Consider the following 18,206-nt stretch of genomic DNA (forward strand, 5'->3'; position numbering starts at 1 on the left):
ATTACCATGCAAAGACCAATTTGGTAATAGTGTTCAATTATTTGCTGCTCTGGAGCTCTATTTTTTTGTCCCAATATTCTTCTTTCTTTGGCTTGGCTTCACGGACGAAGATTTATGGAGGGGTAATGTCCACGTCAGCTGCAGGCTCGTTTGTGGCTGACAAGTCCAATGCGGGACAGGCAGACACGGTTGCAGCGGTTGCAAGGGAAAATTGGTGGGTTGGGGTTGGGTGTTGGGTTTTTCCTCCTTTGTCTTTTGTCAGTGAAGTGAGCTCTGCGGTCTTCTTCAAAGGAGGTTGCTGAATGCCCAATATAATAGTATTCTTAATTTGTATCTGGCTTCTCCATAAAAGTGAAAAAAGGTCAATAACATTCTAACCCCTTTTAGCCCAACGGGACTCAAATACGATTTGCATTTAATGAAATACATTCACTTAAAATAAAATGCATACGTGGAATAAATATAAATATTAAAAAAACTTGTCAGTCATTAAAATGTCATTATGAAGCTGACATTTACTAACATCAGGTTAGGGAGTCATTTTGGGTTTTAATGGCTTATGATAAAATCTATAAATTATTCATAACTGCTGAATTCGAGCCGTGGAGTTTAAAAGTGATGAATCCTTTTTGGAAGAACTGGTACACATTTGTGTTTTTTCATTTGGATTAAATTGATAATATTTTGTGCAAATACCATTCTAAAATTAGCTTAACAGATAAACAGATTAAAAAATATTTTGGTATCATAGTAAACTGGATGGAATTTTGTTTTTGATTTGTAAAAGCCCATTTTTTTGCGAGTGCCTTTTCATAGTGTTAATTCTAAAAATAAGTGCATGTACAGCGTGGGTTTTGAACAAAATCTGCACATTAATCTCGAAGGTATATTGAGTATTTGTATTAAATTATTGTTCATAGTTTTGTAGATAAAATAATTGTGCTAAATGTCCTTGGCAGCCACAAATATAACCACATTTTAGTTTTATTTTGACATTGCTTGAGCAAATAACCTTATGCTGGGTTTTGCATTCTGTTTTATTTTTTTAAAATGGAATATTTGAACCGTGACCTGCATTTGATCTGTAAATGAAAAAAGGCCTCAATATTTTATGAGAACAGATGTTAAAAGGCCAAGCTCTTGTTCTACAGACACCTATAATTAGTGAAGGGTTGCAGAATGGATTTGAATGGATTATGTATGAATGTTGATCTCAAAGTCTGGGCTTTCCAGATGATCTAACAGTGCAAAGATAAGCTGATAAATGTAATTTAAATAAAACTATTTATTTGACTTTACTGTTATAAATGTCTTTTGAAAAATGCATTATGTTGCAGTTTGATCATTGTACATTTTAAAATGTAATAAAGGCATAACCTGACATTATCTATCACACAGTATTTGTATTAAACCTGGTGTCATGAGGGATCATTTTTTTCCATTTGAGCCGATCAATGTCATCATTATAAAGACTACAATTATAAATGATCCCAAGATGATCCGAATATTTGGAATGTGGAACATTTCTTGCATATTGTTAATGCTTTAGTATAAAAACTATAGGTATTAAAATTTTCACTAGTTGCATGAGTGTTCAAACTTAAATATTCTCATAATTTAAAATCAGGTATAAATGCACTGTATTTTTGAGGAGAATGGAAAGAGAAAATAGAGTTAAGATATCATCTGGGGTTACAATAAACACGAGGTTACGCATGATACAATATAACCGGATACACAGGCTATACATCACACCTCAAAAGTTAAATAAATGGGACCCAACAGTATCAGACAGATGCTTTCGTTGTAAAAAGGAAACGGGAACAACAATTCATGCAATTTGGACATGTGAGAAAGTGGAAAAATTTTGGGAAGATCTAAACCAGATATTAAATAAAATCACAAAAAGCAATATACCAAAAAACCCAGAGAGTTTCCTCCTAAGTAATATAAGAAACAAAGAATTTGGACTCGATTTGGATGGGGCACAAAAAAGATTTGTTATGATACCCCTAGCTGTAGCAAAAAAATATATTATGTCAACCTGGAAATAAGAAGACAACTTGAGAATACAACAATGGTATATAGAAATGAATAAATGTATTCCATTAGAAAAAATAACATATAATTTAAGAAATAACATTACAATATTCGAACAAATATGGGAGCCATACATGAAATACAATAGAGAAATCCTACCATGGACTTCCACCACCTAAAATGACAGAAGGAGAAGATAACGAAAAGAACTGACTCAGTAAAATTTCTTGTTTATTTTTATTAAGTGACAACATTGTTTAACGGGTTTAATGTATCTTATAGATTGAACTTCAAATAAATGGGGAAGGGGGTGAGGGAGGGAGGGAAGGGAGGGGGTAAAAAGGGGGAGAAAATGACACTATTTATTTAAGAAGAAAAATGCCTATGTATCTTGGTCAATATGGTTTATAGTGTGAAAAATAAAAAAAATTTTAAAAAGATATCATCTGGGGTTTCCTATAAATACTACATCTTTCTCACCTACCTTTTGTGGACTGATAGGAAAATGGAAAGTGTTGCAGAACTTATGCACTCTTCAGCTACTGTCATCCAGACGTTACAGCCCTTATTCTCTTCCAAGGTCAATGTTCAGCAGAGTTTACCATAATTTTTCTGATATTACCAGTGCCTATAGTGAGTACAGATTTAAAACATTCTTTCAGAATTGAATCACCAGTGACCGCTAAAAAAGTATATTATCCAAAGTCACATTAAAAAGAAAACCTATTGAACAAAATCAGCTTTTCTTAACTTTAATGTTGACAGCTGTACTTCAACTCTAGTTCCTCAAAATATATGGCATCACAACAATTATCATGGATATATTTACTATTTTAATAAAACTACGTTAATGAAAAGGTCACCCCTTAATTTAAATGTTTAAATGACTTCTAACCATATACTATTATTCCAGCCCAGCCCAATTTTCTTTTTTGAAACTTTATTTAAAATAAAACCACTAACCAAACATATTACATTATTTCAAACAATCCAAATATATGTGGTATTTATATAAAAAAGAAAGCAAAAAGAAATTTAAAAAGAAGAAAAAACATATTAATTCCCCCACCCCCCCCCCCCTACCGTGTTTGTGATATTTAGAGAGAGAAAGAGAGACCTATAAGAGAAAGGTAATGTTTGAGATTCATTTAAATTTTAATACCAACAATTTGTAAATATGGTCTTCATAGTTTCCATAATGTATGATATTTTCTCAAGTGAACTACAACTCCAAACTTCTGCATGCCATCTATCCATTCCCCGCAAAAAAAATCAAACTTTCATGTTTATCGCAATATATTTTCTAGCTATTGCCAAAGCAATTTGAACAAATTTTACTTGATATACATTCAGTTTTAATTTGGGTTTAATCTCTCTAATATCTCCAAATAAAAATAACATTGGATCCTGTGGGAATTTTACTCCAGTTGTTTGTTCTAATATATTACCCATATCAAGCCAAAAAGGTTTAATTGTTGAACACTGCCAAGTTGAAAGCAAAAAAGGTATAAATTTCTTGTCCATATCTAACACATCTAAAACATAAATCTGAGTAAGTATAATTCATATTATGTAATTTTTGTGGTGTTAAACATAACTAATAAATAAAATTATATTGAACTAACCAATCTCACATTTATTGTACTTTTCATACTCTCTCTACATATATGAATCCATTTATGTTCATCTATTTGCTTATTTTAATCTATCCCCCATTTATGTCTTGATTTATGAACTCCTTCCTTTCGAGCTTTCTTTTGAAATAATTTATACATCTCTGAAATGAATTTCTTTACATCTCTAGTCCATAATAATTCTACTTTTGTCTCCACTGGTAATGCTAAATCTTCACCAAAATTTCACAAAAAAAACTCTTGATTTGATAATATCAAAATTTTGTACTTTCTAATAAGTGACAGAATTTTCTAATAAATAAATTGACACTAAAATTGGGGCAAAGGTGAACTGAAAATGGGCTCATTCAAACCCTCTCTATGATGTAACAATTAAACTCCTGTCAAATACAATGAGCCAAGAACATTTTAAGAGTTTGTCATTATAAAAGTCATATTTGATGGAATAGACACAAACTTTTAAATATTTGTTTTTATTGCAGGTATTATTCTGCTCTGAAAACTATGGAACTTCTAGAGAATACCTATCTTCCCCAGGTTTATCAGTATCGTTTCTGTCAGATCATGACTGAAAATATTCCCAGACTGCGAGAGGAGATAAAGGAAATTTCAATGTCAGATTTGAAAGATTTCCTTGAAAGTATTCGGAAGCATTCTGATAAAATAGGAGAAATGGCCATGAAACAAGTGAGAAAATATCAGATTTAGTTTTTGTTTTTAATTAGTAACCTTTCACTTTTGTACTCTTTCTCCCTAATAAAGTGCATTGTTGTATGTTATTAAAATTCAAATGAAATAGTGGATAAATGTGTCCAGTGTCAATCTACCAATTTAGAGAAAATGTAAGAAATAGATTTCACAGTTTGCTGTTCATCAATTTTGGTTAAAGTGAAGTCTCAATCATTGGGGCTGGTGCTGAAGAATGAGAAGAGAAGTTTTTGTTCTGTGTCATGAAATCTTTCTTCCTGGAAAATCCTCACTAATGCTCTCAAAAATCAAACTTTTTCTCTGGATTTGACTGCCATATTGACTCTCAAGTTAAGGTACCTAATATGGACCAATAACCAGCAATCTAGAATTCTAACATTCCAAAGAGAAGAGGAGAAAATTATTAACAGAAAAGTGAAGACTAAATTTAATTTATGAGAATATTGACTTGAAGTGAAGGACCCAAAGTCCAAATCCTATTTTTTAATTTCTTTTTGGTAAGTTGAGTTCAAGAAGCACTTTTGGTATAGCTACTCTTCTCTACCACTTCAAGATGTACATTTCTGAAGAGTACCACTTCTTGATGTTAATAAGAAATATGGAATCATGGAATGATTTTTTTCTGCTTATGAAATGTACACTTAAACTCATTGCTGCATGTTATTTATCCTTATTTTCATTAAGGTATTGGTAAATGGATGAGCCAGAGTGCAGTTTTAAAAAATATATATTTTAATTGGTTTCACAGTTAAATATAGCATTAGAGTAGCATTAAAACTTGGGTCTGGGGGTTGTTGTTAATCCATGTTCATTTGGAATAGATGGATTGAAATGTCTTTTTTTTCTACTGAAATATCCCAAGGAGTTTTTGGGCTCCAGTGCTTTCAAATAATTTTTTGAAACATTAATTGTGGGAGTTTACATATTACTTTCAAATGTATTCAATACTGCTCCTGTTAAATGAGTATATATTGTCAATATATACAAATCTATATTAATAGAATTTGAACTGCTAATTTCTATTTTTAATTAATACTTTTAACAAAAGGCTACTATTTGACTCATTTAAGCCTTTTTAGAAAATTGTGCATATAATTTTTTTCAGTTTACTCTAATTGTTGGATCAAAATTTGTGATTCATTATGCCCTTTGTGCAGTTTCTGTGGGTTGGATCTTGTGGTTGTAATTACCATGAATCTATTAGCATTCATTATTATTAAGTGATTATACAATTCTGGATACGTGTTTGAGCATTTGTCTGAAAATCCAGAAGTTTCCATCTATAGATCTCTGCTCTTTTATAGTCAGCATTGTTTTGCACCCTTATCTGGAATAGAAGGGAATTAGTGATTTGACATGGAATTTAAGTTGTTACCATCCATTCTCACAAAAATATTCAGGATTTATTAAGTTTGATTATGAAATGTGAACATTGTGCAGTGGTTTTCAAATTCCCCTCCTCCTCTTCCACCCCCCCCCCCCCAAAAAAACTCACATACCAACTTTATCTATTGCTATGCCTTACCTTAAGCGCTCTGTGATTAGTAGGGGATTGTTTAAGATGGTATCTGAGTGGGAAGGGAAGGTTAAGAACCACTGCTCAAGTCTAGACCCAATTGTTAATGAAATATTTGGCTTGAGAAAAATTGTCATTGACCCATTTCCTTTGGAGTTATGAAACCATGCACATGATGAGTCAATTAGGGACAATTAAAACAGTGGTTTAAAAACGTTCTACTCCTACCACCTTAAGCAATCCCTTACTAATCACAGTACTTATAAAGTGGAATGTGAGTTTAGGAGGGGCAGTTTGTAATTAATTGACAGTTCAGCAGCTTATTGAAGTCACTATAGCTGGACTCAACTGGTCCCATTGTCAGATGACTGATGTCAGCAAAACGAAAACCCATTCTGTGGGTCTTTTTTCTTTTGCATCAGTGGGCAGATGAGCACTCTCTTCTCTACTGGCTGCAGCATGCAGGCCCATGAATTTGAAATATGGTCAAATTAGAATAATATATAATTTGGGAAGATGTTGGATAAATTGCCTTAAAATATGTAGAAAATATTTCAGGTATCAATGAAAATGAATTTAGTTTTCTGGTCATTCACAGTCACAGCAGCAGAGAATCTTCAATAGTGTTGTAAAGAAACAAACACATAACGGCAATGAAAGGAAGTTGTATGTTGCTACTGGCACAGTTTTAGGACACTTGGATGCAGCAACATCAGAGCCATTACAGGATGAGGAAGAAGAGTATGAAGAGGAGGTAATTTTAAAAGTTGTTTTCTATTTAAATAGTATATAAGCACTAAACTAATTAGTATAATTGTGAGAATGGGAATTTTCCTAACTAGTTTGTCTCAAGTTTAGAAATGTGTAAGGATCTCACAAAACATACAAAATTTAGAGGCCTTCATAAGATCCCAACAATGATCCTGGTTCTCTTCACTCAGGGAAAATGTCTCAAAATGAGGGAGAGCAAGGTGAGAAATTTATTTTCTTGGGAAGTTGTATCTTTTGAAATTCTCAGAAATGTTGCTGTGGAGGCTATTATTGAATGCATTCAAAGCAGAGAAGTATACATTTCTGAAAGGAAAATAGTTTTGAAGGGAAAAATCAAGCACACCTTGAATGGTAGAGCAGGCCCAAGCAACCGAGTACCCTACTTCTATTATAGTCAGTTTCATTTTACAAATATGAGAGTAGTATAAAAACCTGCAAGTTCAGTGGAAAGCCTTGAATATGGGTTGATGTAATTCTGTTCCTCAGTAACAGCAAATTGTAGAACTGTTTGAAATCGTTCTAATGGGAATGTTTTGATTATTGCATATTATTATCAGAAAGTTTTTGATTATGTAATTTCATCGCAGACCATTCCCCATTTAATAGCTAGTTTCTGGGCATTTTAAATATACAATTAGAAAAGATCCTGAGAGTCTTCTGAAAATTAAGGCATTGGTTGTTATTTCATCTTGCATCTATGTTTGATTGATAATGCTTGTTCTCTACAGGTTCTCACTGCCCAAGATCTAGTAGATTTCTCTCCTGTTTACAGATGTCTGCATATATACACCATTTTGGTATGTGCTTTAAATTAAGTATTTGTGTTTAAAGTTAATTGGACCTTTTTGAGCATTGTACACGAACAAAAATGGTTACTGAGATGAGATATGTAATCAATAGAGAGAAGCTTGCTAGGGAAGTAGAGAATTGTTTTATCCCTACCTCTTTAGTTCAAATAGTACAATTTGAAAATAGAAGTTTATAAGATTTTGGATAAAAGGAGTACTCTCCATGATGGTGGTGTCCTCCACAAAGTTAGCATAAGATCCAATCTGCATGGTACAATATTTGTTTTTTCTTTGATTTAATTGTGTAATTTTTAGTGAGACTGTCAAATTATTCATGAAAAAAAATTCCTTTTTTTTCACTTATTTTGAATAGCATTCGAGTACCAGGATTTTTAAAATGCCTAATGGAAAATGTTTTGCTTTTATGAACATCCAGTAATAAATTTAGGATTCTACATGGGTCAGTAATCTACAGTTCTTATAATTGCAATCTCTTGTGCATCCTTCATTTCTTAACTCTGGCAACTGCACACCATTAGCTACTAGCTTTAAAGATCACATATTAATAGTTTTCTAGGAGGCTGTAAGCAGGATTCAATAAGGAGCCCAGGAGTGTGGGAAATAGAGTAAACAGCAAATCTGCATCTGCTCTCAGTTTTGTCTGCTACACATCTGCTCTGGGTGATGGTGGCTAATATGTTATAAGATGAATTGATTTAAGGTTTGCCATTTGCTTCTAAGCACATCCTTCATTCCAATGTTCTTGTTGATCTCTCCTGGCTCTCATTATCACCATTCCACCTTCCTGCCCTTGTTCTCACTTTCTATTAGAATACAATGCAAAACAAGTCTTGACACCACCTGTCTCAGTGCAAGTATTACATTGGAGAGAAGCAGCCCATCAAAGCAAATTGGTTTGAACAATCTTCAGTGTACCCCCACTCCCCACCAAATTCAGGTGAAAATGGTGGAGAGCTTCAAGTTCTTGAGAGTAAATATCAATAATCTCTCTTGGTTTAACCACGTCAATGCTATGACCAGGAAAATGAGCAAACTTTATCGAAGCTGCAGGAAATCCAGCATGTCGCTGAGGTCTCTTAGCAATTGTTTAAAAAAAATGCACACCATAGAAAGTATCCTGTCTGGTATGGAAACGGCTCTGCCCAGGACTACAAAAAACTAAAGAGTTGTGAACACAGTTCAAGCCATTATACACACAGATATCTCTATCAACTCAGACTATAGAGAGTGTCGGGAAATTTGCTAACATATTTAAGAATGTATCCCACCCCAGTCTCATTCTTCTTTCCCTTCTCTTGGAGAAAAGAAACAGATTGAAATATGAACCCCCAAGGACAGTTTCTTACCTGCTTTTATCAGACACTTAAATGAGCCTCTCACTGATAAAAGATGATGCCCTTGCACTGTTTTTTCATATTTTATTTGCAAATTTTCAAGTCAAACAGTGCAAAAGTCAAAAAATTGCTGGAAAAAAAAGTAATATACTAGTACATCCATTAATAGCTATTGCATTTCTAGCTAAAATGAACCGTTCCTCCCCCCTCCCCTGAGAAAAGTAAGAAAAAGAATGGAGAGCAAGAAAACAAGATAGTTCAAAACTAAACTAGAAAGAGAAAAAAAATGAGAGGTTGTTAGGTATGCATTGTCCATCTTCCGAGCCTTAAATTATCTAGCTTTTCTAGATCTGGGGGAGGGGTACAGACGGGGTGCTGTGAAGCCTTGCACTGTTTCAGCTACTTTTCTCAATATGCTCACTATTTGATTCATTGTAACAGTGCACTTTTGTTTTATTGCTGCCTTACCTACTGTAATTAAATAGAAGTTGACTTGCATGATAACACACAAAATAAAGCTTAGTGCATGCACTAATAAACAATTCAATTAATCTTCTGCTCCAGTTTTGCATTCCCTTGCAAGCCTATCTCCTTTCATTCGTCTTTTTCCCCATCTCTCAATTTCAAGTTACTTGTCATATTTTACCTGATGCAATGTAAAAGGTTAGGCTACTCAATCTCTGCTCATCTCTAGGATTAACCTGGTTAACCACTTCTGCACTGCTTCCAAAGCCAGTACATATTTTCTTAAGGAGAGCAGAGCTGCATGCTGTACTCCCAAGTGTGGTCTCACCAGTACGAACGCTGTACTATTGCTGCAGAACTGCCGTTCTTAAATTCAATCAATGAAGCCCAAAATTCCATCCACCTTGGATACCTACAAATTAATTTTTCACGATGCATATACGAGCACAGCATGATGACAATTTTTGCTATTTATAAGTCCAATTTACTATTTTTCCTTTCAAAATGAATACTTCACATTTACCACTGTTGTACTCCATCTGCCAGATCCTTGCCAACTCACTTAACCTATCTATAATTGTTCTGCATTCTTGTGTCCTGTATACAATTTGCTTTTCTGCACAGTTTAGTTATCGGCACTTGGTGGTCACCTAGTCAAATCAAATTCATCTATTGTGAATATCTGTGGGCCCAGCACCAACCCTTGTGGCACTTTACCTGCAGAAGTAATTGCAGAAGATAACTTTCAGTGGGAAGTTGAATAAATGTTGAAGTGGGAAATGACTAAAAGCAGTGCAGGTCTAATGAATGAGAAGGATTAAGTGGATAGACTGCAATACACAAATACTCATATCTACCCATGAGGTAAAATACAAGATTCTGTTAACACCATGCTGGAGAAACTCAGCAGATCATACATCACCTACATTTCGAACTTGAGCCCCTCATCAAGCTGTGGGGGAATCATGAGAGATGTCTGAACAAAAGGGGGAGGGAAGTGGTGAGGGTAGGAGATGATAGGTGGAGGGGGGGAGAGCGCAGGAGGGGGAAGGAGTCTTGGTGGAGAGAGAAAGGAAGTAAGAACAGGAGTGACTAGTTAAAGGGGTGGGGGGGGAGGTGGGGGAGAAAGGCAAACTGATTAGTGGAATGCAGTGAACTCAATGTTCATGCCCTGGGGTTGGAGAGTGCCCAGACAAAAATTAGGTGGTGTTGCTCCAATCTGCGGGTGGTCAGGGTGGGGTAGTGTGAAAGGCCATGGACAGACATGTGAGTTTGTGTATGTGACTCAGATTTGAAATGGTTGGCTACAGGGAGGTTGCTTTTGTTGCAGACAGAGAGGAGGTGCTGGGCGAAGTGATCTCCTAATCTGTGACCGGTCTCTCTGATGTAGAGAAGCCCACAGAAGGTGCACCAGATGCAATAAATTAGTTCTTTGGAGGTACAGGTAAAGTGTTGCTTCACCTGAAAGGTCTGTTTTGGACCTCAGACCATGGTGAGGGAGGAGGTGTAGTACAGGTATTACACCTCATACGACCACAATGGAAGGTGCCAGGGGGGGTGATGGGTGGGGAGGGAAGAGTGCCCAAGGGAGTCACGGAGGGAGCGATCCCTATGGAAGGCTGAGGGGAGGCGAAGGAAAAATGTGTCTGGTGGTGGGGTCCTGTAGTAAGTACAGGAAATTCTGGCGGATAATGTGTTGGATGAAGATACCCATGACCTCTTGCCTGTTAGGCTGTGCTCCTCCATTGCTCCTTTCTCCCTCATTTCCTACAGGCTCCTTCCTGCTTTTTGCTCATACATGACAAAGGGCTCAGGCCTGAAATGTTGGTTACCCTTCACTTCCTATAGATGTTGTATGACCTTCTGAGTTTTCCAGCACTTTTGTGCATTGCACTACAGCCCCAGTATCTGCAGACATTACAACCTCATGTAGGGACTTCAGGCAAAGTGACTTTCTAGTTGTAATTTTGTAATTCTTTCCTGATAATGGATAACAAAGCATTTAGTTAATTATAGAGGTATCCACCTTTTGGGCAGTCCTTCAGGATAAAGGATAATATGCTCCCATATTGGTTCTTTGTGTTCTGAGGCCATTGTTGGAGATACCTGTTGATGGGGCAGGTGAAGTCTGATAGAATAGAATACTGGGCCGTTGTTCATATCAAGCTTTTTATGTTAATGATGGAATTAAGGTTCTGAAAGGCACCCCAACTGATAAACTACTTTGAGAAATAATGTGTCAGGGATTCCCAAGAGTTGGAAATGTTGCAAATTTTTTTACAGAGGCTTTGAGTCCTTTTCTCTGCCCCTCTGATACTTTCATCCTGTGATCACAGAATAGAACATCTGTTTAGAGTATCCTGTGTTGGACAGTTAAATCCTGAAGCCTGCCCACTGGATTTGGCTGAATATAATTTGGACCTGGAGATATTGGTTTGTGAGAAAACATTAATGTTGGTTCACTTATCCTTTCTATAGATTTGGAGTATTTTGTAGAGACAACATTTGGTGCTGTAAGATGCCTATTGTAGTATTCCAGGTCTTGGAATCATACAGGATTGCTGTTGCCAGTAGATCATTAGATTCAAGCCAGGTTTAAGCTTTGATCTTGAAACATCCAGTTCTTCAATTTAAGGCTGCGGTGGAAGATTGAAATAATAATGAATTTCTTCATCAACATCAGCTTTCACTGGCCCTGAAGTATGCAAAATCATCCACATTCTCCAGGGTGAGTCTATTGCATGGTGTTTGTGTTATTCAACAGCTGCATTTTGGAGGTATTTTGGCTATCATAATTTCAGACAATGCAGAGTTTGGGATCACCCTCCCATATATCTGTAAACAAGACTACATATAACAGGCACTTGAAGAAGATGGCTAGAAGCCGCCAACATGCCTTCACAAAATCCCTCCAAATCTACCAGAAGGATACTTGAACCAACATCAATCATTTTCTCCTTTGCAAACAGCAAACCTAGTTACTCATTTTGCTCTATTTACATAACAGGACACCAAATAGGCAAAACAGTTGCATTAATCAACATAGCTTTATCACAGGAAAAGATTACTGGGCAGATAAGGAAAAAGATTGAGATGTCTCTTTGAGGAGATAAGAAAGAATCTCCACTGAATCTTAGTTATGTGGCCCAAGACCACTCATTTGATAAGGAGCATCACTGATAGTTGAAGAAACTTGAGTTTTGTGTCTGGAGCACATGGAAGTTCTTCCTAAACAGAGGATGAATTCACCATCTGATAAATAACTGCCTCACCCTGTTGGGCATCTCTAGGAAGAATATGTGATTCCCACAGTGGTCTCATCAGCCACCTTAAAATCCATAAATTTAAAGTAGAAACAAGTTGTCCTCAACCCAAGGGACTGCCTAAAAAATAATTTGAAGAAGTTTTCATGTCTGTCATTTTTCAAATACTGATTCTGTTACTTAAGGCTATTAAATTACAAATGTACTTAAAAAACAGATGTTTCCAGATGTTGTGGAAAGTGCATAGGTTGTGGAGTATTTAGGAGAGAAGCAAGAATTGTTAAGTAACTTGTTCCAGAAATGAAAAATGATCCTCTGCAACTCTGCTGAAGGTCGAGGCAGCTTGTCTGGTGGGAAATGATGAGTTGTATTCTTACATTGCTCATCTTTCCAAGCAGCCACTCTCGTGTAGTTGGAATGATAGACATGATTATGGTAGATGCTGTCTATGATGCAGATCTATGACAAGTAATTGGACGCCAATTAATATTCTACATCTAGAAGATTATACTCTCTATATTTTTAGCTTGAATTTGACCTTTTAAGGGAACAGTCTCAACATGAGTAAACATTAGCACTGTGGAAATTAAACATTTAAACAAAGTGTCATGACTTGTCATTTTTAAAAAAAAATATAAGTATAATGCAGTAACACAGGAGAGAATTGGGAATTCTGTTTTGTCAAATTAAAGTTTCTCTCATTGATGTACTAATTCATAAGGGAATTTATTGAGCTTGCTGTAAGGCTCAATTTACCAAGGCACCTGCAAAAATGCAGGACTGCAATATCCCAAAAACACTCACATTTTTGTAGTGGCTTTAATGAAGCAACAGATTTATAATATTTTAACCATGAAGATAAAATTAAAAATATTAAATTATGGCTAAATATATTAAACTGCTTTGAAACAAGTTATAAAAACAGAAATGCTAAAGGAACTTATCAGGTCTCAGCATCTATAGGAGGTAGAGATATTTCTGATGTTTTGGGCCTGAGCCCTCCTTCAAGGGCTCATACCAGCTGAGTTCCTCCAGCATTTGTGTTTTCACTACAATTAGTGTCAGTGGTCTGTAGTGTTGCACTCCTTGAAACAAATTATTTCTATTGTTGTATTATAGGGTGATCGTGAAACCTTTGAAAGCTATTACAGAAGACAGCGAAGGAAGCAAGCAGGACTAGTATTACAGCCACAGTCAAACATGGTAATATTCAGGATGATGACTAATAGTCACACATTAAACAGTATTGTGTTTTAATATTGTTATGACCATTGGTCTTTTTTTCTGTTCATACTAGCATGACACTGTTGAAGGCTACAGGAAATATTTTAATCAGATTGTTGGGTAAGACCTTCTGTCTTGTTAAAGACATTAATAACTCTTGATCGTAGGGAAGTATCTTCTAAAAAAGAATTAAATTTTGCAACTTTAAAACAATAGCTGCTTCTATGTGTAGTCTTCTGAAGAGAAAGCATAAACATTTATGTAAAATGCATAAAAATGTTTAGTTCTGATAGATTTTCATTTGTAAATGTTTAGTATTTAAATAATTTGATTCTTTGATTATAGATTTTTTGTGGTGGAAGATCATGTGCTACATGCAACGCAAGGGTTGGTGACTAGAGCATTTACTGATGAGCTTTGGAACATGGCACTTTCAAAAATAATTGCTGTTTTAAGAACCCATTCAGTAAGTGGTCAATTTGCAGTGTTTTTAGAGTACTATAATGGATAAAGCATACTTGTCAATCAGGATCTCTGGAAAAAGATGGAAATTAAGATACTGTTTTTTCACAACACTTTCAACTTCTAGTTTGTTCTGGTGCTTCATATTCGAATCTGAGTTGCTTTCCATTTTGAAGTTGAGCGAATGATTTTCATCACTGCAAACTTGGTTTGGACATGTTAAACTTTCATTGTCATACATGCTCTCCGTATATTATGTAACAGACAACCAGAAATTGATTTTTGTCCACAAGTAACCAAAGTGGAGAGAAAGAGGAAATTAGTTCTGCTCTTTGTTTGAATGAATACACATGAATGTGTACACATCCCACTTTGAATTCTAATAACATTAGGGAGCTTGTTCAAATGCAGAGGTGTTCATAATCTGGATATTCTCAACCTGACGATGGCCTGTAAACAAGTCAGCATGAAATATCCAAAGTTTTACTGAATACTCATTGAAGCAAGTCTATTCAATCCTCATTTGATTTTTGGAATATCTGGGAATTGTGTGGAGGGATTCAAGGTTCAGATTCATTGTTATGCATGTACCCTGACATCACATACAACCCTGAGATTCTTTTTCCTGCAGGTTCTGTAGTATGATTCGAAATACTTTTCCAAAATTAGATGCATTTATCTTGTACAACAAAAGATATTTGTAGTGCAATACAGTATGTAGTGAATGAAGTACATGAAATTTCTATAGAAGTGAAAATTAACATGAGCAGTTTTAAATTGTATTAACTAGATTTTTAAAATTTTAACATGTGATGGCCATTCAGCTCAACTGCTTTGTGCCATATTTTCCATTCTACTTAAATTAATACACACTGATAACTACAAATTCTAGAAGGAAAATGCCAAGAGTTAGGTAAAAGACTTAACGAGCTATGTGTGTTCATTGACGGGAACAGAAGATGCATCTCTTATCACTTCATAAACTGATGGAACTCCAAAGGTTGCCTCTTTGATATTTGTAATTGACTTCAACTGTGGGAGGGCAAAGTATCTACTATTGGTAGCACTGCAAGTGCCCTTGTCCATTGACAAGTATGTGTCAAAGAAATGAATGATTACAGCTTCTGTCTTTGACCTTTTGTAGTTAAAAGTTACTTGGATTTGGGAGAGGGCCTGCCAGGCTTTTGTTTATCTCATCAGGATTGGGATTTAAACTGCAGCTGGGGGCTATTTGCATAATCTTTTAGTGATTTACAATTGACTGAGCCTTCCAAACATGCTTTTAGTTCTGGAGTTTAGAATATGCAGAGTTAATCTGCTATTATTGTTACAATCTGTCCTCATTAGTCCTAACTGACCTCTTCATCCGATCAAATTGAATAGTTCAATACTGAAAGCACTACCCAGGAATAGTTCCTAATTATCATTCTAAATACCCTGCTTCCAAAATATACCCCACCACTAAAATAAGCAGTGTTCACTTTGTGTAGCAAATTAAGATATTTGCATTAGGGATATTATGTAGCCCTCAAAGTAAATGCCAAAATATCCATAGAAGTCAAAATGAAGTGTCTGGTGAAGCATTGTAAAATGTCACATAGATAGAGGTCAATAAAGTTAGTGAAAAAACAGATGCATTTATGAGATCCAAAATCCTTTGACCATAACATGGTACAGAATCTGTTTTGGTCTTTACCCACAAAACTAGAAATCAATGAGAAGATCATATTTATTCCAATATCTTGAGATACTGATTCAAGATTATTATTCTATAAATTTGAAAATCGTCATTGAAACTTGAAATAAACTTAGAACCTCATAATACTTTTTCCCTGATGCATGTGCTGTTGGAGCAGCAGTCCTTTTCAATATTACCTTTTCTCTTTTGTTAAGTAACATGGTGCTTGTTATTATATGATGCCTTTGGAATGAGTCATTGTGCTATTACTGTAAATTTATTAAATATTTTAAGAAAATAGAGTAATATTAAGTCATGTTTCATGAAGAAATACACAGGTGAAAACTGGCAGCTGATAGATCTGGAGATGCATATTTTTGTATTGATAGTCGCAAAATAAAATGAATGACTGCAATTTTCTAAGTATTAACATCTTCAATATCATTATTCTAGTCCTATTGCACTGATCCTGATCTGGTTTTGGAGTTGAAAAACCTAATTGTCGTTTATGCTGACACTTTGCAAGTAAGTTTTGGTTCACTAAGAGAGTCTTCTGATCAGAATTATTTTGAAATCAAAATCTTAAAAATATATATAAAAAATGTTAAAAGACCATTTAAATTCCAGAGGAATTTCCACTGCATAATGTTTAAGGATAACTAGGAATAACAATAATATTTGTCATATATATGGTAGAATTTTGGCAATGAATGTTGTCTTGTTCACATAAAGTTGTGGTGGATTTTATTAGTGGTGAGAGAACAAATGTCGACAATCTGAAAATCCTAATAGCCATGCCAAGCCAGCAGGTGTCTTTTGTACAGAACTGCATAGGAATAGGGCAGAAAGCTTGAGAACAAAAGATAGGTGAAATAAGATTAGCGTCTGAGAACAAATCGTATAATGCATATAAAAGTTATTGGTGAGGTTGTAGATAGTATTAGTAGATAAACTGGAACCATTTGCTTTCATGGTTTTTCATTTTTAATCTTGCGCAGACACAGCTGAGCTAAAATCTAATTTGTGATAAAACCTAGCCATTGACTTAACCATATAACCATTTCGGAGCGGAAACAGGCCATGTCGGCCTTTCAAGTCCGCACGGGTTCACTAGAACAACTCCACTAGCTCAAACCTCCCGCTCACCGCCACGTGATGAATTTGTTAATAAATATCTGTTAAATTAAACTGATCAAGCCAAAAATTCAAATGGGAGTGAAAGATGCATCAGTTCTGGCTGATTGAACATGAAATATATAGATCTAGTTTCCCAGATGGCTGAAGGAGTAAAGGTACTATGAAATATTGCTGAACAACCAAAGAAACTGCTCACAAAAAAAACATCTGAGATCTCACTTATACAAAACATATTATTTGTCTCTATGTATGTTATGTCTGGTTGTGTTTCTGCATGTTTTTGCACCAAGAACCAGAGAGCGTTGTTTCACTGGGTTGTATTTGTGAAATCAGATGACAATAAACTTGTCATGATCCAGCATCATATTTCAAGTTTAGGATGGCACAACATAATTTCTAGATGAAGTACTTGGTCATCCAGACATCAATGGATAATTTTTTTTCAAGTCAAGACTTTTTTTTTCCTATCAATAAACCATCTGGTGAAAATAATCCCTAGAATTTGCCTTTCTGATGTGAGGAAATCTTTTTTAATCTTAATTAGATTAAATTGTCTTGTTTTTAGCCCTTCTCCCGGGTGGAACTATTTCCCATCCAATCCCTCGGGATTCCTCATTCTTTTCAATGTTTATATCTTCTCTTAGCCTCTTTTCATTTTACACAAATACTCTTGGCAATTGCAATCTTGTGTTAATAACCAAATGTAATAAATCTTTCCTGGACCCTTGAAGGTATTTGCATTCTTCCTGAAAAGGTTGTGATACACTGTTTGTGACTGAATCAACTTATTTTGAATTCTCTGATTTCTTAAAATCTGATCTCCAATTCTTTCTTAACCTGCCTTGCCAAATTCTAAAAAATAGACCAAAATTTGTACCATGAAAATAAATGCTATGCCTGTGTATTACTTTTGGTTGTTTGGGTCCCACTCTCTCAATCCCCTTGACAAAAATTTCCTTCAAGGTATGATGGCTACATTCTGTCCTTGGATCTTTCAAATGTTTCCACTGTTTTGTTTTCCTGAACACCATTGGCATATGTGAACCCTAGAGAACTAAAGACAGATTCTCCTAATGCAGTGGTCCTCAAACCTTTTTCTTTCCAGTCACATACCACTTTAAGTATTCCCTATGCGGGGGGGAGTCACGTGATGGAGTAGTGGCCG

The 18,206-nt window shown here is 35.3% G+C and overlaps 1 protein-coding gene and 1 long non-coding RNA gene across 8 annotated transcripts in view; one reads left to right on the forward strand and one right to left on the reverse strand.

Moving 5' to 3' along the window:
- The window catches only part of LOC138744409 (uncharacterized), a 36,446-nt gene extending 32,613 nt beyond the window's left edge, over positions 1-3,833 (reverse strand). The window contains exons 1-2 of the long non-coding RNA XR_011345515.1: positions 3,666-3,833; positions 2,525-2,668 (exon numbers count right to left, since the gene is read on the reverse strand). This is a non-coding gene — a long non-coding RNA (uncharacterized lncRNA). The remainder of the gene's footprint in view (positions 1-2,524; positions 2,669-3,665) is intronic.
- LOC138744408 (exocyst complex component 6-like) overlaps positions 1-18,206 on the forward strand; it is a 177,273-nt gene that overhangs the window by 66,098 nt on the left and 92,969 nt on the right. For 5 of the 7 annotated variants that reach the window (XM_069900541.1, XM_069900542.1, XM_069900544.1 and 2 more), the window contains exons 6-13: positions 4,157-4,361; positions 6,497-6,652; positions 6,840-6,869; positions 7,398-7,466; positions 13,660-13,743; positions 13,838-13,884; positions 14,110-14,230; positions 16,358-16,429. In XM_069900541.1, coding sequence (XP_069756642.1) covers positions 4,157-4,361; positions 6,497-6,652; positions 6,840-6,869; positions 7,398-7,466; positions 13,660-13,743; positions 13,838-13,884; positions 14,110-14,230; positions 16,358-16,429 — 784 coding nt within the window. The remainder of the gene's footprint in view (positions 1-4,156; positions 4,362-6,496; positions 6,653-6,839; positions 6,870-7,397; positions 7,467-13,659; positions 13,744-13,837; positions 13,885-14,109; positions 14,231-16,357; positions 16,430-18,206) is intronic. The other 2 variants (XM_069900543.1, XM_069900540.1) reach the window with 1 other exon arrangement.

The sequence above is a fragment of the Narcine bancroftii genome, chromosome 10 (genome assembly GCF_036971445.1).
Source record: "Narcine bancroftii isolate sNarBan1 chromosome 10, sNarBan1.hap1, whole genome shotgun sequence".
NCBI classification, from domain to species: Eukaryota; Metazoa; Chordata; class Chondrichthyes; order Torpediniformes; family Narcinidae; genus Narcine; species Narcine bancroftii.